This window comes from Canis lupus, chromosome 32 (genome assembly GCF_048164855.1).
Source record: "Canis lupus baileyi chromosome 32, mCanLup2.hap1, whole genome shotgun sequence".
NCBI classification, from domain to species: domain Eukaryota; kingdom Metazoa; phylum Chordata; class Mammalia; order Carnivora; family Canidae; genus Canis; species Canis lupus.
Genome location: NC_132869.1, coordinates 32,821,045 through 32,844,668, shown reverse-complemented (window position 1 = coordinate 32,844,668; position 23,624 = coordinate 32,821,045). Strand labels below are relative to the sequence as shown.

The window sequence follows — 23,624 nt, the reverse complement described above, 5'->3', positions numbered from 1 at the left end:
TATCTATCTTGTATGCTCGATATGAGGAGTAACTGAAATAATGGATATAAAATGCTTAGCCAAAGCGTGGTCTACAGTAAATATATACTTTACTAATTTATTTCATTGTCTGAAAACACATGATTTGCTCCCAAAAGAGTTCTTTTGAGGAGATTGGCTAAATCATGCAAACAAATGCAATAAAAATCATGGGGAGGGGGATCCCTGGGTGGCTCAGCGGTTTAGCGCCTGCCTTCAGCCCAGGGCGTGATCCTGGGGTGCCGGGATCAAGTCCCACATTGGGCTCCCTGCATGGAGCCTACTTGTGTCTCTGCCTTTGTGTGTGTGTGTGTGTGTCATGAATAAAGTAATAAAATCTTTTTAAAAAATTATTTAAGGGACGCCTGGGTGACTCAGCGGTTGAGCATCTGCCTTCCACCCAGGACGTGATCCTGTACTCCCAGGATCGAGTCCCACGTCGGGCTCCCTGCATGGAGCCTGCTTCTCCCTCTGTCTCTGCCTCTCCCTGTGTCTCTCATGAATAAATAAATAAAATATTTTTTAAAAATTATTTTAAAAAAATCATAATCATGGGGAGGCTCGAGCCTGCAGATTCCTGGAGGAGCTCCAACACAGGCGGGTGCCGCCTCCAACCACGCAGGCCCCGCCCCCAAGCGCGAGCAGGCCCCGCCCACCAGCTCTCCTCGGCCCCGCCCCTCCGGCCGAGCGCGCGCGCCCCCTCCCACCTCGATGCGCCTGCGCAGGACGGGGCGCCCGCGGAGGCGATGAGGGTGCTGGTGCGGCGCGGCTGGGGGCCCCGGCCGGTGGGGGGCGGTCCAGGCGCAAGGCCGAGCCCTCAGTGGCGAGCGCTGGCCGGGCTCGGCGCGTCCCCCGGCGGGGAGGACGGCCGGGGCGTCCGCGTCCGAGAGAAGCCTCCCTGGCGGGTGCTCTTCTTCGGCACCGACCGGTTCGCCCGCGAGGCGCTGCGGGCGCTGCACGCCGCCAGGTACGGGGGCCGGGGCGTGGGGGGCCCGGCTGCCGAGGCCCCGCAGCCGAGCCCCGCGGCGGCCGCGAGGGTTTGCGCCGCTAGCCCGGGAGCGCGGCGGCGCCGGAAGGGTCTGGGCCCGCGTCTCTGCGGCTCCCGGAAGGTGCCCGCGCCTGCCCGGTGGCTCCGGTCTGCGCTCCTGCTCCGCGCTCTCCGTTGTCCCACCCGCTTCGCAGACGTCGCCTCTGTCCTCTGCCACCACCTCCTTGCCGCATCCGTGTGTCAGGAAACTCGAGCTCGGAGAGGTTGAGTGATTGCCCGAGGTCATCACAGGCCTCCGTTCATCTACTCTGTACCCTCCAGTCCCAACACATGGTTGTGGGCTTCTTTGGGCATTTGCACACCCACGTCTCCCTTCACCGCTTCCTATCTCCTCCCTGTATACCGTGGGACCCAGTTTTCTGGGGCTGAAATAAGGGCACAGTCCAAAAACAACTGTTTCCAGCTATTGAATAAATGTAGAAGTCAGAACTCTTAAGTATACATTTGGTATTTCTAAAAATTAACAAATGTTGGTTTACTGGGGGGGGGGGGGGGGGGCGGCGGATTGAGATCCAACCTGTTCTGAAAGTCCATGCTATGTGATGGCCCTACCCAACTGTACAGCTCTGCCTTCTTTCCCCCAACCTCCATTTATTATTTCTGCGCTCTTTTTTCCTGACGCGCCCCCAACACTCATTTCTGTCATCTCCATCAAGTCTTTCCTACAGATTGTTCACAGCAGCCCCTCCTATGGACAACCCCATCATTCCCCCCATAACATATTCCTCCCTCCATCACTCTGTTCTCCGCACACACCCTGAAACACTCCCTTCACACATGTTCCTTTTGCACGCCCTCTGTGATGTACCTCTCCACGTGCTGCTTTCCCCAGATTGCCTCCCGAATCTCACTGCATGTGTTGACCTTTCTGTTGATGCTTTGCTTGGCAGCTCCATTACCCCTGTGCTTTGTCTTTAGGGCCCTCCTATATACTCCTTTTCTCATAACTCCTCAACACTAGATGCAATACCTGGTAAATAAACTAACACCGTGCAGCCCGGGTGGCTCAACAGCTTAGCGCCGCCTTCGGCCCAGGGCGTGACCCTGGAGACCCCGGATCGAGTCCCACGTCGGGCTCCCTGCGTGGAGCCTGCTTCTCCCTCTGCCTGTGTCTCTGCCTCTGTTACTGTGTGTGTCTCTCATGAATACATAAATTATATATATATATATTTTTTTTTTTAAGATTTTATTTATGTATTCATGAGAGACACACACAGAGAGAGAGATGCATAGACACAGGCAGAGGGAGAAGCAGGCTCCACGCAGGGAGCCCGACGTGGGACTCGATCCCGGGTCTCCAGGATCACACTCTGGGCCGCAAGCGGCACTAAACCGCTGCGCCACCAGGGCTGCCCCAAATAAAATATTTTTTAAGAATAAATAAACTAACACCCTCTGAGCACTGGAGGACAACACAGCAGATAAAAAGAAAGAGTACACATGTATTACTATGTAATGATGCCCATGGGACATGCGCGTGCGCGCGCACACACACACACACACACACACACACACACACACATTTTAAAGTGTTTATTGGTTCAGCCCCACCTCGGGCTCCCTGCTCAGTGGATAGCCTGCTTCTTCCTCTCCCTCTGCCCCTCCCTCCTGCTTTTTTGCATGCCTGTGCCCTCTCTCTCTCTCTAAAAATCTTTAAAAATAAATTAAAAAATAAAAGTATTTATTATTTGGCTAACGCATGGTTGTGGTACAAAATTCAAAAGGTTCAGGAGCACCTGGGTGGCTAAGTCAGTTAAGTGTCTGCCTTCAGCTCAGGTCCTGGGATGGAGCCCCACCTCTGACTTCCTGCTCAGTGGGGAATCTGCTTCTCTCTCTGCTATTCCCCCTGCTTGTGCTGTCAGGTAAATAAATGAAATCTTTAAAAAAAAAAATTCAAAAGGTTCAAAGGATATTATAGTGAAAAGTCAGTTCTTTCCACCTCTATCTCCTATATCCAGTTCTTCTCTTCAGAGACAGCCACTGTTCTCTTATTCTAGAAATGTTTGCTGGATATACAAGCAAATGTATTCTTAACCACCACCCCCCCCCGCCGCTTTTTTTAAAAGATTTTATTTATTTATTCATGAGAGACAGAGAGAGAGGCAGAGACATAGGTAGAGGAAGAAGCAGGCTCCATGCAGGGAGCCCGTTGTGGGACTCGATCCTGGGACCCCAGGATCATGCCCTGAGCCAAAGGCAGGCGCTAAACCGCTGAGCCACCCAGGGATCACCATAACCCACTTTATAAAAAGACTCACCACATAATAGTAATAGTGTTCTAAAAAAAAAACAACAAAACAAAATGCAGAGTATTTTGCATATAAAATTCTAATTGTGTAAAGTATCTGCACCGTATAGTTTCTGTATGCACAGGAAATTTCTAGAACCATGCTATCCAAACAGTAGCCACTAGCCACATGTGGCTCTTTAAATTACAAATAACTAAAATTAAGTACCAAATAAAAACTCAGTCTCTCAGTTGTGCTAGTTTTAATCACTTACCCTTAATTGTTTCATGAATTTAATCATAAAAGTACTGTGGGGGATCCCTGGGTGGCGTAGCGGTTTAGCGCCTGCCTTTGGCCCAGGGCGTGATCCTGAAGACCCGGGATCGAATCCCACGTCAGGCTCCCGGTGCATGGAGCCTGCTTCTCCCTCTGCCTATGTCTCTGCCTCTCTCTCTCTCTCTCTCTCTCTCTCTCTCTGTGTGTGTGACTATCATAAATAAATTTAAAAAAATAAAAAAATAAAATAAAAGTACTGTGGTAGTATGTGAAGTAGTTTAACTTTGAGTCATTGTCTTAAAATTCACATTTTCTTCCAATCTTTCCAACTTAGGGAAAATAAAGAGGAAGAGTTAATTGAAAATTTGGAGGTGGTCACAGTGCCCTCTCCATCACCAAAAGGACTGCCAGTGAAGCAATATGCTGTCCAGTCTCAGCTTCCAGTGTATGAGTGGCCAGATGTGGGATCTGGAGAGTACGACGTTGGAGTGGTAGCTTCATTTGGCCGACTTTTGAGTGAGGCTCTTATTCTTAAATTTCCCTAGTAAGTGTTTTTTGTTTTTTTTTTTTAAGGGAATACAGTATAGAAGCCTTGGTCTTTATATATGGGCCTGGTGTCTAAAGTATAATGACTTGAATTCTAATTCTGATTTCTTTACTATTTTCTCTTAAAACATCTTGTTAGTGCATTAATTGTTGAAATGTATGATGCTCTTGATCTGTGGGTTCTCACCCACCCTCATTTAAATTCCATATATATGCTGACAATTCCCAGATCTCTCCCTGAACTCCAGGCCACCAATACCCACTGCCTCCTCCACAGTTCTCCTTGGGTGTCTGAGAGGCACCTTACACTTAAGGTGTCCTAAATTGCATTCCTGAACTTTTGCCCAAAACCTGCTCCTCCCCAAATCTTCATCTCAGTAAATGGCAACTCTACCCTTCTAGTTGTTCAGACTCAAAACCTTTCAGTCGCTCGTGAGTCCTTCCCTCACCACACATCCCATCCATCAGGAAATCCCATTGGCTCTGCCTTTGAATTCTATCTAGAATCTGACTGGCTCTTTCAACACTTTCACTGCTACCACTCTGACCTGTTGTACTCCAGTAAGCTCCACCTGTTGTCTGCTGTCCTTGGCCTTCTTGGTCTTCTACCAACCCAGCAGCCAAAATGATCCTTTTAAAACAGAAGTTGGATCACATCACTCTGCTCAAAATTCTCTGATGTTTCTCCATCTCATTCAGAAGACCTGAAAGTCCTTATATGGGCCTGTAGGGACCTGCCTGCCTTCTGGGTAGGTTTGGTTCCATCTTAACTGTGGCCTCATCTTCTAGTGTTATTCCTCAGATTCACTCCACTCCAGCCACACTGGCCTCTCTGCTGTTCCTTGAACTTGCTGAACATTTGCTTTCTTCAAGATATTTATTGTTCCCTCTGCCTGGAATATGTCTGCATGGCTTAGTCCATTACCTCCTAACATCTTTGTTCAAGTGTTGTCTTCTTACTGGTAAATTTTGTGACCCCTATGAAACTTGTAGCCTCCCACCCAGTACTCCTACCCCTGCTCTGGTTTATTTTTCTCCACAGCCCTTAGAACCATCTGCCAAACTTTTTACACATTTTTGTATTGGCTTATCTCCCGCTCTTGGCATGTAAGCTCCCTGTGTGTATAATTTTTTTCTCTTTTGGTTCAGTGTTGCTTGTAACGCCATCACTTAGAACAGTGCCAGCACATGGACTGTGCTCAGTGAATATTTGTTGATGAATGAGACTGGTCTGAGCAATGGAACTTTGAATATAAGACTCTCACACTTCGAGATGCCTGGGTGGCTCAGCAGTTGAGCGTCTGCCTCCGGCTCAGGGCATGATCCTGGAGTCCGGGATCAAGTCCCACTTCGGGCTCCCTGCATGGAGCCTGCTTCTCCCTCTGCCTATGTCTCTGCCTCTGTGTGTGTGTGTATCTCATGAATAAATAAATAAAATCTTTAAAAAAATAAAAAAACAAACTCCCACTTGCATATTCCTATAATGGAGACATCAAACTAATCAGCTTACTTAGTAAATGATTTAAATTGCTCGTCTATGAGCAATAGATGTGTTGGGATAAACAGCAAAGGTGACTAGATAGGAAGATTCAAGAAACTTGTTTTAGTGACTCTATAGGCAAACAAAATGAAACAGGGTAACTGGAAGAAACTATAAATATTCACATTGTCCATAGATGCACAGTAGGGTTTGAGTGCTTTTTCTCCTACAGTATAAAAGGTATTTTTTGCTTTTATTTAAAAAAAATCCCAGGGACACCTGGCTGGCTAAGTTGGTGGAGCATGTGACTCTTGATCTTGGGGTTGTAGATTCACGAGCCCTATGTTGAGTATAGACTTTATTTAAAAAATAAAATCTTTGGGATGCTTGGGTGGCTCAGCGGTTGAGCATCTGCCTTTGGCTCAGGGCGTGATCCTGGAGTCCTGGGATCAAGTCCCAGGTCGGGCTCCCTGCATGGAGCCTGCTTCTCCCTCTGCCTGTGTCTCTGCCTCTCTCTCTGTGTCTTTCATGAATAAATAAAATCTTTAAAAATAATAATAATAAATAAAATAAAAAATAAAATCTTTAAAAACTCCCAGATATCACAGACTGCAGTGGAATATCTTTGGGACAATGAATAGTTGTTCTGTTTTTAATTGAGTTTCATTGGTCTCTTATGGTAAGAGAGTAAACTTCATCTCTGACTCCCTTCACAGGTGGCATAAAACTAGATTCAACTTTGATTTTCAAACTTTCTGGGGAAGTGTAATGATAAAAAGTTGCATATTTGTTTAGGTAGCAGGAACTAAGTGGTAAAGCCCACTTGCACCACTAATTTCTGCCTTCTCTGACTCAGTGGCATGTTGAATGTCCATCCCAGTTGCCTCCCGAGGTGGCGTGGTCCAGCCCCTATAATCCATACTGTGCTTCATGGAGACACAATTACTGGAGTGACGATTATGCAAATTAGACCTAAAAGGTAGAAGACATTTTCTTTTCTTGAGACTTTATGGTTTTGAATGTTGATTTCAGTCTGTTTGGAGGGGACGTGGAAGTGGGTGAATGGATAGTGCTCACTAATTCCTCTAACTCCAGAGTGCCTTCCCTTTGTGTCTTTTCCTATTTTCTGACATACACTGTATGTGGTTTTGTATTATTGCAGTTATCCCAGTCCTTGTGAAATGTTTAACTTGTTAATTGAAGTAAATTATATTATTAACAACTGGACTTCCATAAAAAAGCATTGTGTAAATGAAAGATGGATTTTTGTATATGAGTTGTAATGAATCTTGGTTTTGCTGGTCTTGGTTTCTTTGGTCAAAAAATTTTTGCAACCTGAATTAGGACTACATTGTATGCCAATGTGTAATATAACTGTCTTAAGCATTTCATTTTTTTTATCCTACTAAAGTCTAAAACAGAATTATATTAAGCCCCTATCTGTTATCACCTAATGTCCCCACAGAAAATAATTCATTGGTTCACAAGAACAACTGCATGGGATTTGCTTTAACTTAATTCAGAAAACGAGAGGGCCAGATGAAATGAGTTGCAAAACTTTGATAATTCTAAACTCTGGGGATCCAAGAAGACTATTCACTCCTGTTTTTTGTGGATGTTTGCAATTTTTCATAGTAAGCATTTTATTAAAGCTCAGAGGTTGAAAATAGAATTAACAACTGCAAAGTTGAATATTTAAAATAGGGCATATTTCTAATAAAAGCTCATAGCAGTATTTACAGAGCTTGATGCAAATTGTAAGACTGGGAAAACAAACTTGTACCTACTCATAACCAGGCACAACTCTTGTCCTTTGAGAAAGGAAATCTAGAAAGAAATCGTTATGCATTTCTTTTTTTTTTTTTTTTTTTTTAATTTTTTTTTTAAATTTTTATTTACTTATGATAGTCACAGAGAGAGAGAGACAGAGAGAGGCAGAGACACAGGCAGAGGGAGAAGCAGGCTCCATGCACCGGAAGCCCGACATGGGATTCGATCCCGGGTCTCCAGGATCGCATCCTGGGCCAAAGGCAGGCGCTAAACTGCTGCGCCACCCAGGGTTCCCCGTTATGCATTTCTTAATAGTACTTCCTAGGAAAAGAAATTTTTTGCTCTACGCCTTTATTGTATAAATAGAAACTTTTAAAATACTATTTATTACTAAAGGAGCTATTTACAACTGCAATTAAATTTCTGCTATACAACTTCATACTTTTTTCTTTTAGGAAAAGATAGATATAAAATCTGAGTACAGGCCAGATTGTGCTTTCTCTTCTTTCAAACTGACATTTCTCTTTTGCTTATAGATAATAGCCAGAGTTAAACCATCCTTGTGGTATGTAAACACTCATGTAGACAAACATATTGATCTTAAGAAATAATAATGTTGGGGATCCCTAGGTGGCTCAGCAGTTTAGCGCCTGCCTTTGGCCCAGGGCGCGATCCTGGAGTCCCGGGATCGAGTCCCACGTCAGACTCCTAGCATGGAGCCTGCTTCTCCCTCCTCCTGTCTCTCTCTCTCTCTCTCTCACTCTATGTCTATCATAAATAAATAAATAAATAAATAAATAAATAAATAAATAAATCTTTAAAAAAAAAGAAAGAAAGAATAATGTTATTTGCTTTTGATTTTTGTCAGGTTTGATGTCGGCCCAATTATCAAACAGGAAACGGTTCCTGTGCCACCTAAGAGCACCGCCAAGGAACTGGAGGCAATGCTGTCAAGACTGGGTGCTGACATGGTAGGGTCCTCTAATATCTCACTGGTTTGTACTCATTCACTAGGTCTCCTAACTTTTTATGATGCAAAGAATGCTTTCCTGATACATAATTTTCATCTTTTTTTTTTCTTAAGTGATTTTTATCCTTGCTTCCTACAATTGAGGTTGGCATTTCTCATGTGAGTCTTTGGGAAAAGCACAGAGTGGGTACTTCATAAAGATTCTCCTGAAGCACATGAGCTTCTGTGGCCCCACCATGTTCCCGTGAGACCTTTAGACACTTCTTTCAGGGTTCACCCTCCCAACTCCTAGACTCACCTGGTGCCCCTGTCAGACTCACCAACTGCCATTCCCTCAGAGACCCAGCACTCCTCCCACCTCTGTGCCTGCATGGTGGTCATAATCTCCATACGCACTGGAGTTCTGCTGATCCCTTTGCTGTGAATGAACTCTGGCTTTGCATAGCTCAGATCTGCATGCAGTAGATCTGAGTGAATGCTAAACAACCAAATCAGTGATTTTCATATGAACTGGTTAATATTCTGTAGAGGACAGTTTTTCCCTAACTATCTAGATGGTGCTTCCTAATCTAGGCACTCACCTCAGAAATGGTATTGTAATAGTGGCTCTCGTTTTTTGAACACTGGCTCGTGTGCCAGGGCTATTCTGGATCCTCTGTAGATTTTTTTTTTTTTTTTTTTTTACCTTCCCAATTAACCTTTGAGGTAGCTGTTACTGTCACCTGTTTTACAGATGATGACTGTGAAGGCCACACAAGTCAAATAACTTCTCCACAATGACACATGAGTAGGTAGTGGAATTGAGATTTGAACCCAAAACAGTGTGTCTCCAGAATTCATTCTCCTTCTTTGGGGCTCCACTGCCTTCACCTCCTATGGGGTTAGAGTGTGGATTCCTGAGCCCATGCTGTCCTGACACCAACAGCTTACATAGCCAGCAAAGCTCAGCATTCTCTGGAAGCACATCATCGCTCTGTCCTCTGCAGACAGCAACATTGAAACTCCATTGAGTAGACCTGTATTGTCACAGCTCAATCCAGTTTACCACCCTACCCTGCCACACAGCTCCTTCAAAACTTTCTCTAATGTCATGGTACTGAATCATAATGTATTTCTACTTTTGTTTTTTTCATCTTGAATATGTTGCTCTCCTTTTTTTTAAAGCTAATTTCAGTTTTGAAAAATTTGCCTGAGAGTTTGAGCAATGGAAGGCAACAACCAACTGAGGGAGTGACACATGGTAAGTGAAGACTGCAGAGATCCCTACCTCCTTCACCAGGTTTTGTCTGTCATGATAGCACCTGAGTGCTCTGACTTCACTGGCACATCACCCTTAATTTTGACTCAAGATTGCCCACTTATATGTCCTTTTCCAAAGAATGGCTGGTATGGTCTCCCATTCCCTCTTAGCATGTAGTCTCTTGAAGGATTGGAAATGTTTTTCCTGGGATGCCTGGGTGGCTCAGTGGTTGGGCATCTGCCTTTGGCTTGGGGTGTGATCCTGGGGTTCTAGAATTAAGTCCCTCGTCAGGCTCCCTGCATGGAACCTGCTTCTCCTCCTTCTGTCTGTGTCTCTGCCTCTCTGTCTCATGAATAAGTAAATAAATAAAGAATCTTAACTTTAAAAAAAGGAAATGTTTTCCCTATCTTTATATTGAAAAGTACCAAACAAAGAGAGAAGTTAAAAGATAATGAATACCAGGGTGTTGGGGTGGCTCAGTGGGTTAAGCATCCAGCTCTTGTATTTGGCTTAGGTCATGATCTCAGGGTCGTGAGATCAAACCCCACATTGGGCTCTGTGCTCAGTGGGGAGTCTGCTTGAGACTCTCTCTTCCTCTCCCTTTGCCCCTCCTATTCTCTAAAATAAATAAATCTTTAATTTCTTTAAAAATAAGTTCTCTTCTTTATTTTTAAGATTTTATTCGTTTGAGACAGAGAGTGATAGAGGCAGAGAGAGAGAGGGAGAAGCAGACTCCCTGCTTAGCAGAGACTATCCTCCCTCCTGCCACATTGTGGGGCTCGATCCCAGGACCTGGGGATCATGACCTGAGCTGAAAGCAGACACTCAACTGTCTGAGCCATCCAGGCACCCCAATAAATCTTTAAATGGTGTATACCTATTTAACCTAGACTCAACAATTATTAGTATTTGGTCATATATTCTTTCTCTGCATATGGATGTTTACTTAGTATATATTTTTAAATTTCTGCTTAATCCTTCAGAGGTATGTATCATAACCTTTACCTCCTAAGTATTTCAGCGTGCATGTCTTAAGAGAAATGAATAATTCCCTAATAGCATTTAATATCCAGTACATAAATGTTCCCAATTGTCTAAAAACTTATTCTTTAGCTGTATAGTTTTTCAAACTAGTATCTAATTGTAATCAGTTGGTATGCCTCTTTAAGCTAGAGTAATTCCTCCATTATTTTCCCCCGCTCCACGTCATTGACTTTTCTTTTCTTTAAAGATTCTATTTATTCATTCATGAGAGACATAAAGAGAGAGGCAGGCAGAGACATAGGCAGAGGGAGAAGCAGGCTCCATGCAGGGAGCCTGATGTGGGACTCGATCCCAGGACTGTGGGATCACGCCCTGAGCCGAAGGCAGACACTCAACCGCTGAGCCACCCAGGCATCCCTGTCATTGACTTTTTGAAGAGACCAGGCCAGTTGTCTGTTTCCTTCCAGTGTTATTTAACTTGTTTTTTTTTTTTTTTTTTAGCCTTCATACTTCTTGTGAACTGGAAGTTCTAAGAGTTTGATTAGACTCAGGCTTGAAGTTTCTGGAAAGAGTATTTCATAGATGGTATTGTGTTCCAGTGGTATTTGTTTTTAATTTTAAGGATTGCTTTTTTATTTTTATTTATGATTTATTTCTCAAACATGTAAAACCATTTACATGATTCAAAAGTCAAAACTGTCTACAAGGATAAACTCAGAGAAGTGTCACCTCTCTCTGCTCTAGTTTTTGGATGTCACATCAGTGAGCCAAATATCAGGTTGCAGCAAGGCTGGTGAAGTTCAGATAGGTCACTTGGTTGAGTCCAGTGTAAAGATTCGCTTTTCCCTTTGCAGTTGGCAAGTAATCTGTGGGATAATACTTTGGCACCATGCAAATATCCTGTTCTCTAACAAGCTTTCACGTAATGATTTTGGCATGGGTTGATGCTTCTTCCCTGAATGGATTATTTCACTTGGGATTACAAAATGGTCATTTTCCAATTCCTTTTGCTTTTAATATCTGACTTTATTCTGTAAAGAAGAGCTTTTCCTCATTAATTAACAATGAATCTTACTTAGTTCATCCTAAATGGCAAGATCAATGCTTAATTCCTTTTCTACTAATTTTTAGAGGAAGAAGTTGGTACCATAATCATCTTCAATTATGGTGGCAAATGAGTTCTTAAAATTATGATTGGACTAGTGGATTTTTTTTTTAAGATTTTATCTATTTATTCATGAGAGATACACAGAGAGAGGCGGAGACACAGACAGAGGGAGAAGCAGGCTCCCTGCAGGGAGCCTCATGTGGGACTTGATCCCAGGACCAGGATCAGGCTCTGAGCCGAAGGCAAACGCTCAGCTACTGAGCCACCCAGTCGCTCCCAGTTAATTACATTTATAAGGCTTTGTGCTCTTCAAGTCATCCTAAATTTGGCCAGTGGGAGCCCCTTAAAGCTGGGTCCTGCATCCTTTCGACAGCCTCAACTAGTTTTTCAGTGCTTCCTTGCTTTCTTTTATAAGATGTCCCAGGCTCACTTCATGAATTCTCTGTCCCATGTTGGAATCAGCCATCTCTCCCTTGATCATTTTAGTTGGGGGAGTGGTATTTAGAAAATCACCTGGTACAACAGTGTGTTTCAAGATAAGGTGTCAGTGGACAAGGTGAGGCATTAAATTTTTTAAATAATATTTGAGTTCATACAGTTACTGATTCCATTTTTTATATATTTATTTAAGGTTTGTTTTATTTATTTATTTATTTATTTATTTATTTATTTATTTATTTATTTATTTATTTATTTGAGAGAGCAGGGAGGGGCAGAGGGAAATGGACAAGCAGACTCTGCTGAGCATGGAGCCTGAGTCTGGGCTCCATCTGACGACTTAGATCATGACCTGAGCCAAAATGGCAGATGCTCAACTGATAAAGCCACCCAGGCACCCCCGATTCAGATTTTGAATTTCAGGGTTTTTCTTTTATTTTTATTTATTTATTTTTTAAAGATTTTATTTATTTATTCATGAGAGACAGAGAGAGAGAGAGAGAGAGAGGCAGAGGGAGAAGCAGGCTCCATGCAGGGAGCCCGATGTAGGACTCAACCCTGGCTCTCCAGGATCACGCCCTAGGCCAAAGGTGGTGCTAAACTGCTGAGCCACCCAGGGATCCCAGCGTTTTCTTTTAAACTGAATTATCGGGGATCCCTGGGTGGCTCAGCGGTTTGGCACCTGCCTTTGGCCCAGGGCGCAATCCTGGAGCCCCGGGATCGAGTCCCACGTCAGGCTCCTGGCATGGAGCTTGCTTTTCCCTCTGCCTGTGTTTCTGCCTCTCTCTCTCTGTCTATCATGAATAAATAAATAAATTTAAAAATAAATAAATAAATAAACGGAATTATCTTTTCAAAAGTTAAACTGACCTATTTATTTAATTACTAGACGTAAAATAGTTTCAAAATTACACTACTAGTATTACTACAAACAGTAAAACTACTGAGTAATATTTCAGATTTCTCTGCAGGTTTTCTTTTTTTTTTAATATATCCTGCTAAGAGTGTGCAGTCAGAGTACTGTGTTCAAGACTTACTGGACCCCGAATAGCCAGGGGAATTTTAAAAAAGAAAACCATAGCTGGGGGCATCACAATGCCAGATTTCAGGTTGTACTACAAAGCTGTGGTCATCAAGACAGTGTGGTACTGGCACAAAAACAGACACATAGATCAATGGAACAGAATAGAGAATCCAGGGATCCCTGGGTGGCGCAGCGGTTTGGCGCCTGCCTTTGGCCCAGGGCGCGATCCTGGAGACCTGGGATCGAATCCCATGTCGGGCTCCCGGTGCATGGAGCCTGCTTCTCCTTCTGCCTGTGTCTCTGCCTCATTCTCTCTCTCTCTGTGACTATCACAAATAAATAAAAATTAAAAAAAAAATTAAAAAAAAAAAAAAAGAATAGAGAATCCAGAAGCGGACCCTCAACTTCATGATCAACTAATATTCAACAAAGCAGGAAAGACTATCCACCAGAAAAAAGACAGTCTCTTCAATAAATGGTGCTGGGAAAATTGGACATCCACATGCAGAAGAATGAAACTAGACCATTCTCTTACACCATACACAAAGATAAACTCAAAATAGATGAAAGATCTAAATGTGAGACAAGATTCCAACAAAATACTAGAGGAGAACACAGGCAACACCCTTTTTGAACTTGGCCACAGCAACTTCTTGCAAGATACATCCATAGGCAATAGAAACAAAAGCAAAAATGAATTATTGGGACTTCATCAAGATAAAAAGCTTTTGCACAGCCAAAGAAACTGTCAATAAAACTAAAAGACAACCTACAGAATGGGAGAGGATATTTGCAAATGACCTATTTGACCCTGACTAGATAAAGGGCTAGTATCCAAGATCTATAAAGAACTTATTCAACTCAACAGCAAAGAAACAAACAATCCAGTCATGAAATGGGAAAAAGACGTGAACAGAAATTTCACAGAGGAAGACATAGACATGGCCAAAAAGCACATGAGAAGATGCTCCGCATCACCGGGGAATACAAATCAAAACCACAATGAGATACTATCTCACACCAGTGAGAATGGTGAAAATTAAGACAGGAAACAACAAATGTTGGAGAGGATGTGGAGAAAGGGGAACCCTCTTGCACTGTTGGTGGGAATGTGAACTGGTGCAGCCACTCTGGAAAACTGTGTGGAGGTTCCTCAAAGAGTTAAAAATAGATCTGCCCTAAGACCCAGCAATTGCACTGTTGGGGATTTACCCCAAAGATACAGATGCAGTGAAACACTGGGACACCTGCACCCCGATGTTTATAGCAGCAATGTCCACAATAGGCAAAAAAAAAAAAAAAAAAAAAAATAGGCAAACTGTGGAAAGAGCCTTGGTGTCCATTGAAAGATGAATGGATAAAGAAGATGTGGTCTATGTATACAATGGACTATTACTCAGCCATTAGAAACGACAAATACCCACCATTTGCTTCCACGTGGATGGACCTGGAGGGTATGATGCTGAGTGAAATAAGTCAATCGAAAAAGGACAAATGTTATATGGTCTCATTCCTTTGGGGAATATAAAAATTAGTGAAAGGGAATAAAGGGAAAGGAGAGAAAATGAGTGAAAATATCAGTGAGGGTGACAATGAGACACCTAACCCTGGGAAATGAACAAGAGGTAGTGGAAGGGGAGGTAGGTGAGGGGTTGGGGTGACTAGGTGATGGGCACTGAGGGGGACACTTGGCGGGATGAGCACTGGGTGTTATGCGATATGTTGGCAAATTGAACTCCAATAAAAAATTATATATATATATATTTTTAATTTTTATTTATTTATGATAGTCACACAGAGAGAGAGAGAGGCAGAGACACAGGCAGAGGGAGAAGCAGGCTCCATGCACCGGAAGCCCGACGTGGGATTCGATCCCGGGTCTCCAGGATCGCGCCCTGGGCCAAAGGCAGGCGCTAAACCGCTGCGCCACCCAGGGATCCCATCCAATAAAAAATTAAAAAGAAAAAAAAAAGACTTACTGGAGGGATGGATGCCTGGGTGGCTCAGTGGCTGAGGTCTTCCCTTGCCTCGGGACATGATCCTGGAATTCCTGGATCAAGTCCTACATCGGGCTCCCTGCAAGGAGCCTGCTTCTCCCTCTGCCTATGTGTCTGCCTCCTCCTCTCTGTATCTCTCATGAATAAATAAATAAAATCTTTAAAAAAAAAAAAAAAGACTTACTGGAGATAATTTTTTTCCTTTTTTTTTTTTTTTTTGCTACCTAGTTTGATATATAATTAGGTTTGTTTGTTTCAGTTTGTTTTCAGCTTTCAGAGTTGCTTTTTTTCTCTTTATGATTAAATTTTATTTATTTTTTTTTTAAGATTTTGTTTATTCATGAGAGACACAGAGGGAGAGAGGCAGAGACACGGGCAGAGGGAGAAACAGGCTCCATGCAGGGAGCCCCATGTGGGACTTGATCCCTGATCTCCAGGATCAGGCCCTGGACTGAAGGCGGCGCTAAACCGCTGAGCCACCCGGACTGCCCAAATTTTATATTTTGAATCATATAAAACATCTATATGATTAAAATTTTTAACCTATTTGAAAAATTATACTCAGAGAAGTCTCACTTCCATCCGTAGCTCCTCCTCCCTGTTTCCCCTCCCTCTGTAATTTTAGGAGTATCTGATTTTAGCCTTCCAGTTGTTTACTTTTATCAAAACAAGCAAATACCACATACTTTTAAATTCATATTTTCTTTTTTCTTCCACAAAAGGTGGCATAAAATATATACTCTTTTGTACCTTTGTGTTTTTTGTTGCTTTTTGTTTTGTTTTGTTTTACTTTAACAGTGTACCCTGGAAATCCTTTCCTCTCCATAGAAGAGATTTTCCTCATTCCCTTTTTTTTTTTTCTCATTCCTTTTTATGGCAGCATAGTTCTCACTTGTGTGGATGTATCATAATTTATTCAACAGATCCCCAATTGATGGATGATGGACATTTTGGTTGTTTCCAAACTTCTATTTCAAATAATGCCATTATAAATAACTTGAAGCATATTTAGTTCTGAATCAAATAGACAAGCAATTACATCCTGGAGTAGTTTTAATTTACATTACTTCTATAAGTGACATTGAGGATCTTTTTATGTGTTTAAAGACTATTTGCATTTCTTTTTTCCAGGAAGGGACATTGTATCTTTTGCCATTTTTCTATCATATTTTTGGTCTTTTTCTTCTCAGTTTTTTGGAGTACTTTATATAATAGATATAAATAAGTCTGCATAATAAACATAAATGCCCTTAGATATATTAATATTATATTACATAGATATTTTAGATTAACATGTAATTATAAATTTTTTATTTCTTATAAATCTAAACTATCATGTTAAAAATTACAAATACCTTCAGGTTTTGTTTTTGTTATTGTTGTTTTTTAAGTAATCTCTACACTCAATGTGGGGCTCAAACTTATGACCCTGTGATTGAGAATCACATGCTCAGGGCACCTGGGTGGCTCAGTGGTTGAGCATCTACCTTTGGCTCAGGTCATGATCCTGTGGTCCTGGAATAGTCCTGCATTGAGCTCCCCACAGGGAGCCTGCTTCTCCCTCTGCCTATGTCTCTGCCTCTCTCTCTGTGTCTCTCATGAATAAATAAATAAAGTCTTAAAAAGAAAAGTCACATCCTCTACCAACTGAGCCAGCCAGGTACCCCTGTCATTTGTTTTTCAACTTGATTTATGACCTTTCTTTTTGTCTTAAAAAGTTTATTTTTATTAAATCTTATTTTTATGTAGTCATATTTATCATTCTTTAATTGTTTCTGGATTTTGAGTCATTGTTATAAGGGCTTTTTCTACTCCCAGATTATAAAGAAATGCATTCATTTTTTCTCTTAGTATTAGTATAACTGATTTATTTTTACTTCATCTTAAAATTTCAAACATATTCAAAAGTTGATAAAATAATACAAGTTCTCTTGCATCTATTATTCCACATCAATCAATAGTTATTAATTCATGGACATTGACTCTAATATTTTTTCTTGCTCTTGGTTTTATCTTGTAGCTCCTAAGATTTCTGCTGGTACCAGCTGTATAAAATGGGAGGAACAAACTTCAGAGCAAATATTCAGACTTTATCGTGCCATTGGAAATATAGTAAGTTGGAAATCAGATTGCAGTTTTACCTACTTGTGTATGTATGTGAAATTACTTTCAAAATGTTTTTATTTAGGAATGAATCTCAAACTAAACCAAAGAATACCGAAATTCATTGTTTTTTTTTTTTTTTTTAAAGATTTTATTTACTTATTCATGAGAGACACAGAGAGAGAGATAGGCAGAGGGAGAAGCAGGCTTCACGCAGGGAGCCCGACATGGGACTTGATCCTGGGTCTCCAGGCAAAGGGCCAAAGGGTCCAAAGGCAGCGCTAAACTGCTGAGCCACCCAGGCTGCCCTCATTCTATTTTTTAAACTTTTTTTTTTTTAATTTGGTAAAATACGGGCACTTGGGTGCACAGTCAGTTAAGCATCTGCCTTTGGCTCAGGTCATGATCCTGGGGTCCTGGGATCGAGCCCTGGGTCGGACTGTCTGCTCAGCAGGGAGCCTGTTTCTCCCTCTGCCTGCTGCTCCTCTTCCTGCTTGTGCTCACTCGCTCTTTCTGTCAAATGAAAATAATAATAATAACTTGGTAAAACATACATAAATTTACTATTTTTACAATTTTTAAGTGTATATATCAATAGCATTATGTACATTCATACCATTGTGCAACCATTACCATTATCCATCTCCAGAACTTTTTCATCATCCCAAACTGAAACTCTACCCACTGAACACTAATGTCCCCAACTCCTCCTTCACACAATCCCTGGTAACCACTATCCTACTTTGTCTCTTTGTTTATTCTAGGTACCTCATCTAAGAGGAATCATACAATATTTGTTCTTCTGTGTCTGGCTAATTTCACTTAGCATAATGTCCTTAAGGTTCATCTATGCTGTACCGTGTATCAGAATGTCATTCCTTTTTAAGTCTGAAAAATATTCCATTGTATGTATATACCACATTTTGTTTATTCATTCATCTGTCAATGGAGGTTTGGATTGCTTCCACCTTTTGGGTATTGTGAATAATGCTGCTGTGAACATTGGTGTACAAATATGTCCAAGTCCCTGCTTTCAGAAATTCTTTTGTATATGAAATTCATTTTTATTTTATTTATTTATTTTTTAAAGATATCATTTATTTATTCATGAGAGACACAGAGAGAGAGAGAGAGGCAGAAACACAGGCAGAGGGAGAAGCAGGCTCCATGCAGGGAGCCTGATGTGGGACTCAATCCCAGGACTCCAGGATCACGCCCTGGGCCAAAGGCAGGCACTAAACCACTGAGCCACCCAGGGATCCCCCTGAAATTCATTTTTAAAATATTCTTCAGACTTCAAGTTTTTATATGGGCCTTAGAATTCACAAAGCACTTTTGAATATATATTTTGCAGTTTCCCATAACCAAATTTTATTACCCTTCTCATAGATGAGAGGAATAAAAGTGAAGTATGAACTTCAGAGTGCTCCATCACTAATGAATCTGAATCTTCTAACTCCTAATCCAGTGCTTTTTCTAGTATATCTTTCTACCCATAGCCAATTTTTTTACAACTAAATTCTTTTTTTTAAGTCTTTTTACAAATTTGAGAGAGAGAGTGAGAGAACATGAACAGGGGAGGGGCAGAGGGAGAAGCAGAACCCCCGCTGAGTAGAGAGCCTGATATGGAGCTCAATCCTAGGACTCCAGGATCATGACCCAAACCAAAGGCAAACACCCAACTGACTGAGCCACCCAGGCACCCCTACAACTAACTTCTTAAATCCTCAATTTCTACAGATGGTATACAAAATGGAGTTGTAACTGTAACTTATTTATTAAATAGTTCTTTATGTATACTTATAGTTTTTATTAAAGACTTATTAAAATCCTTAGGGGACCTGGCTGGTTCAGTTGGTGGAGCATGTGACTCTTGATTTTAGGATTGTAAGTTCAAGCCCCACATTGAGATGTAGAGATTACTTAAAATCTTTTTTAAAAAGTTAAAAAAAAAAAAACTTCTTAAAAAACCTAAGTTAAATTATCAGTTCTTTGACAAATGTATTGGTTTTTTCCCCCTTCATTTTGATAGCTTCTTGTGTTGTTTGAACTCGGGAACTACCAAGTGTGGGGTTTTTAATAGACCACTTGTTATTAATATTGAGTAAGATGGAGACCTGCCACTAAATATCTCTAGGATGCCAAGTTCTTCACTGAGGATCACAATCTCATGTGTGGGTATTACCTGATTTTAAGTTGATGAAATTGAGGCTTAAAGTAGAGAATGGGTGGTTACTAAGTGTTGCTCAAGGTCACAATGCTTGTTAATCACAGGCAGGTTTGGAATCAGATCTGTCTGACTTCATACCCTGTACTTTTCCCACTGCAGCAGAATGGCATAGGAAAAGGAACATAGACTTTAGAACCAGGCAGTGCTGGGTTCCATCTTGTCTCTGTCACTTCCTAATTTGGTAGACTTGGGAAAATTACTTAGCCTCTGAGCTTTAGTTTGTTCATCTGAAAATTAGGGCTAACATAATGTATATAAAGCATCTAGTAAAAAAAAAAAATCTAGTATAGGATCTGACAAAGAGTAGGTACTCATTAAATGTTATCTACTATTCATATATTCAAGCATTCATTAAAATATTTTTTTGAAAGCCTATGATTTGTCAGGAATTGTACTAGGTACTAAAGATAAACATATGAGAAGACAGAAACAAATAAGCAAATAAATTAAAACAGAGTGTGATAAGTGCTTTGATAAAAATTAAAATAGGAAAATGTGATAGACTAACTGGAGGTTATTTTAGATTAGGTAGGTGGGGAAGGCATCTCTGAACTGACATTTAAGCTTAGATCTGAAAGACAATAAGGAGCTAGTTATGCCAAGATGAGGAAAATAGCATCCCTAGGCAGAGGGAGCAGCTAGTACAAAACCTAAAGTAGGCAACACAAGATAAAAGACTGCACAAGAAAAGAAAACCACAAATCAATATCCCTTAAGAATATAGCGGCAAAATCCTCAGCAGAATTAGAAAACTAAAACAAACCACGTATTAAAAAGGATTATTAAAAAAATAAAAATAAAAATAAAAAAGGATTATATACCATGACCAAGTAGGTTTATCTGAGGAATGTAAGGTTGCATCAACATAGAAAAATCAACCCATGTAATATACCATATTAACAGAATAAAGGGCAAATCCACAGTTTACTCAGTAGCTGCAGAAAAAGCACTTAACAAAATCCAACACCCTTTCATGATAAAAAATGTTCAACAAACTAAGACTAGAAGGGAATTTCATCAACCTGACAAAAACCCACAGCTAACATCATATTTAATGGTGAAAACTTTGAAAGCTTCCTGCTCCCCCGCCCCCCCCACCCTGAGGTCGAAGCAAGACAAAAATGTCCATTCTCACCACTTGTATTCAGCATTGTACTGGAAGTTCTAGCTAGGGGTATTAGGCAAGAAAAAAGAAATAATATGGAATCAGACTGCAAAGGAATAAATAAAACTCTATGTGCAGATGACATGATCTTACATATAGAAAACCATAAAGAATCCAAAAGAAACATTTTATTTTATTTATTTATTTTTTATTCATGACAGAGAGAGTGAGAGAGAGAGACAGGCTCCATGCAGGGAGCCTGATGTGGGACTCGATCCTGGGTCTCCAGGATCATACCCCGGGCTGAAGGTGGCACGCTAAACCTCTGGGCCACCAGGGCTGCCCCCAAAAGAAACTTTTAGAGCTAATAAAAGCAGTAAAGAAGACCTAAGTAAATGGAAAGATTTCATTGTTCATGGGTTGGAAGACTTAATATTGTTAGGATGGCACTGTTCCCCAAATTGATCCACAGATTCAACACAATTCCTATAAAAACCCCAGTTGATGTCTTTGCAGAAATTGACAACATGATCCTAAAATTCATATGGAATCCCAAGAGACCCAGAATAGCCAAAAAAATCTTGAAAAAGAAGAAGAAAATTAAAGAACTTACCCTTCCTAATTTCAAAAGTTGCTACAAAGCTACAATAATGAGGACAGTGGGATACTGACATAAGGATAGACCTATTTCTCAATGGAATAGAATTGAAAGCCCAGAAATAAGCCTTCGTGTTTATGATCAATTGATTTTTGATAAGGGTACCAACATAGTTTGATGGGGAAAGAATCGTCTTTTTAACACATGGTGCTCAGACAGCTGGATATCCACAATCAAAAGAAATGAATTTGGATTCCTACCTCACACCATGTACAAAAATGAACTCTAGATAGAGACCTAAATAGAAAAGCTAAAATGATAAGACTCTTGGAGGAAAACATAGGGATAAGTCTTTGTGACCTTGAATTAGGCAATAGTTTTTAGATATGTTGCCTACAGCCTAAGCAACCAAACTAAATATAGAGAAGTGAGACTTAAAAATTAAAAACTGTTGGCACTTCAAAGAAAACCATCAAGAATATGAAGAGATGAGGATGCCTGAGTGGCTCAGCAGTTGAATGTTTGCCTTTGGCTCAGGGCATGATCCAGGTCCAGGAATCAAGTCCCACATCAGGCTCTCTGCCTCTCTCTGTGTGTCTCTCATGAATAAATAAATAAAATCATAAAAGAAAAAGAATATGAAGAGACAGCCTATGGAGTAGAAGAAAATATTTGCAAATCATATATCTGATAACAGTCTTGTATCCAGAATATATAAGACCTCTTACAACTCTACAACAAAAAGGCAAATGTGATTAGAAAATGGGCAAGGCATCTAAATAGATATTTCTTCCAAGAAGATCTATAAATGGCCAATAAACACATGAAAAGACAATCATTTTCATTAGTCATTAGGAAAATGCAAATCAAAACTGTAGTTACCACTTCACACCCATTAGGATTGCTAACATTTAAAAAACAGACAATCACAAGTGTTGACAAGGATGTGGAAAAATTTGGAACCCTCATGTTGTTGGCAGGAATGCAAACTAGTACAGCTGCTATGGAAAATAGTTTGACAATTCCTCAGAAAGTTAAACACAGGGGTACCTGGTTGGTTCAGTTTAGAGTATAATACAACTCTTGATCTTGAGGTTGTGAGTTCAAGCCCCATGTTGGGTGTAGAGATTACTTAAATCTTTAAAAAGTTAAACATAGTTACATTACCATATAATGATCCTTATCTTCTCTAATTCACCTTTCCTCTCCACTGAGAAAAAGTTTGTGCTATAACAGAATGATAATTTAGGAGCCAGAAGGTGAAATTTGATTCCTAGAGCTGCCATTTACTAACCGAGAGCAAAACCTGTATCTTCTCTGGGTTTCTGCTTTTATACCTCTAAAAATGGGTTAATGACCATGTCCACAACTGCCAAGATCAAAGGAGATAAACCTTTTTAAGTCTGTGCAAATATATGATTTTGACAGTAATGATGGTAATACTGAAATGACTATATTTTTACCATCCCTTCCCTTTCTGCAACGCTGTGATGATAAGGTGAAGGTGAGCTTTACCCTCCTCAAGAATAAGAAGTATATATTCTGAACAAGAACCATATACCGAGGGGGATCCCTGGGTGGCTCAGCGGTTCCAGCGCCTGCCTTTGGCCCAAGGCGTGATCCTGGAGTCCCGGGATTGAGTCCCACATCGAGCTCCCTGCATGGAGCCTGCTTCTCCCTCTGCCTGTGTCTCTGTCTCTCTCTCTATGTCTATCATGAATAAATAACTAAAATCTTTAAAAAAAGATTAAAAAAAAAGAACCATATACCGAGTATATTTATAACTCTCAGTAAATATAAACCCTTCTTTAGTCAGCACGTTCCAAAAGTATTTTGAGTTCTTTGAAAGAAAGAAGTTATACATGTAAAAATTGTTTCATAACTTCTACTGGAAGCAGGTGAGAGAAAAATAAGCCAGCAAATTATAGAAGAGGATATTGTCCTAAAATATGTCATATGTAAGGTGATGAACACCTATGAACTTTTCTTCAAATGTATTTAAATTCTTTGATGTCATGTTCAAATCTTTGACCTAACTCTTCTGAAAATTAAATGTCCTCTTTAGGGGAGGCCATAAAGAGCATTGAACTGAGAATGAGGAAACCTAGATTCTGGTCCTAGGCTCTACCATTAACTAACTACCTGTGTCTAAACTTGGGAAAATAGCTGCATTTCTCTGGGCCTCACTTTCCTTATCTGTGAAATAAAGGTTTGAGCTATAATCTGAAAATAAATTTATTTACTTCAGAAATTTGAGAGAACTTATTTCCTGGTACATGTTAATTTTTATTAATCTGAAATCAAAATGTGATGGAAATGGCATTTCACACTGTGGGGAAAGGTGAAATGGATTGTCCAGTAAATAGGGTTGAGACAACTGGAACTGGTTAACCATTGGAGGGGAAAGCCCTCAAATCCTGCCGTTCAAAGTCAAATTCTAGATGGATCAAGCATTTAAATG

At 40.8% G+C, this 23,624-nt stretch overlaps 2 protein-coding genes and 1 long non-coding RNA gene across 5 annotated transcripts in view; 1 reads left to right on the top strand and 2 right to left on the bottom strand.

Annotated features, from left to right (window-relative positions):
• Nucleotides 1-947, bottom strand: part of SLC51B (SLC51 subunit beta) — a 23,276-nt gene extending 22,329 nt beyond the window's left edge. The window contains exon 1 of the mRNA XM_072809157.1: nt 726-947. The gene's annotated coding sequence lies outside the window, so the exon portion shown is untranslated. The remainder of the gene's footprint in view (nt 1-725) is intronic.
• The window catches only part of MTFMT (mitochondrial methionyl-tRNA formyltransferase), a 26,675-nt gene continuing 3,779 nt past the window's right edge, over nt 729-23,624 (top strand). For 2 of the 3 annotated variants that reach the window (XM_072809147.1, XM_072809145.1), the window contains exons 1-6: nt 729-985; nt 3,905-4,114; nt 6,453-6,575; nt 8,235-8,337; nt 9,501-9,576; nt 17,148-17,239. In XM_072809147.1, coding sequence (XP_072665248.1) covers nt 765-985; nt 3,905-4,114; nt 6,453-6,575; nt 8,235-8,337; nt 9,501-9,576; nt 17,148-17,239 — 825 coding nt within the window. In that variant the 5' untranslated portion in view covers nt 729-764. Of the gene's footprint in view, nt 986-3,904; nt 4,115-6,452; nt 6,576-8,234; nt 8,338-9,500; nt 9,577-17,147; nt 17,240-17,994; nt 23,425-23,624 lie in introns of those variants that run through there. The other variant, XM_072809146.1, reaches the window with a different exon arrangement.
• Nucleotides 17,412-23,624, bottom strand: part of LOC140623116 (uncharacterized) — a 19,507-nt gene continuing 13,294 nt past the window's right edge. The window contains exon 4 of the long non-coding RNA XR_012022789.1: nt 17,412-17,743. This is a non-coding gene — a long non-coding RNA (uncharacterized lncRNA). The remainder of the gene's footprint in view (nt 17,744-23,624) is intronic.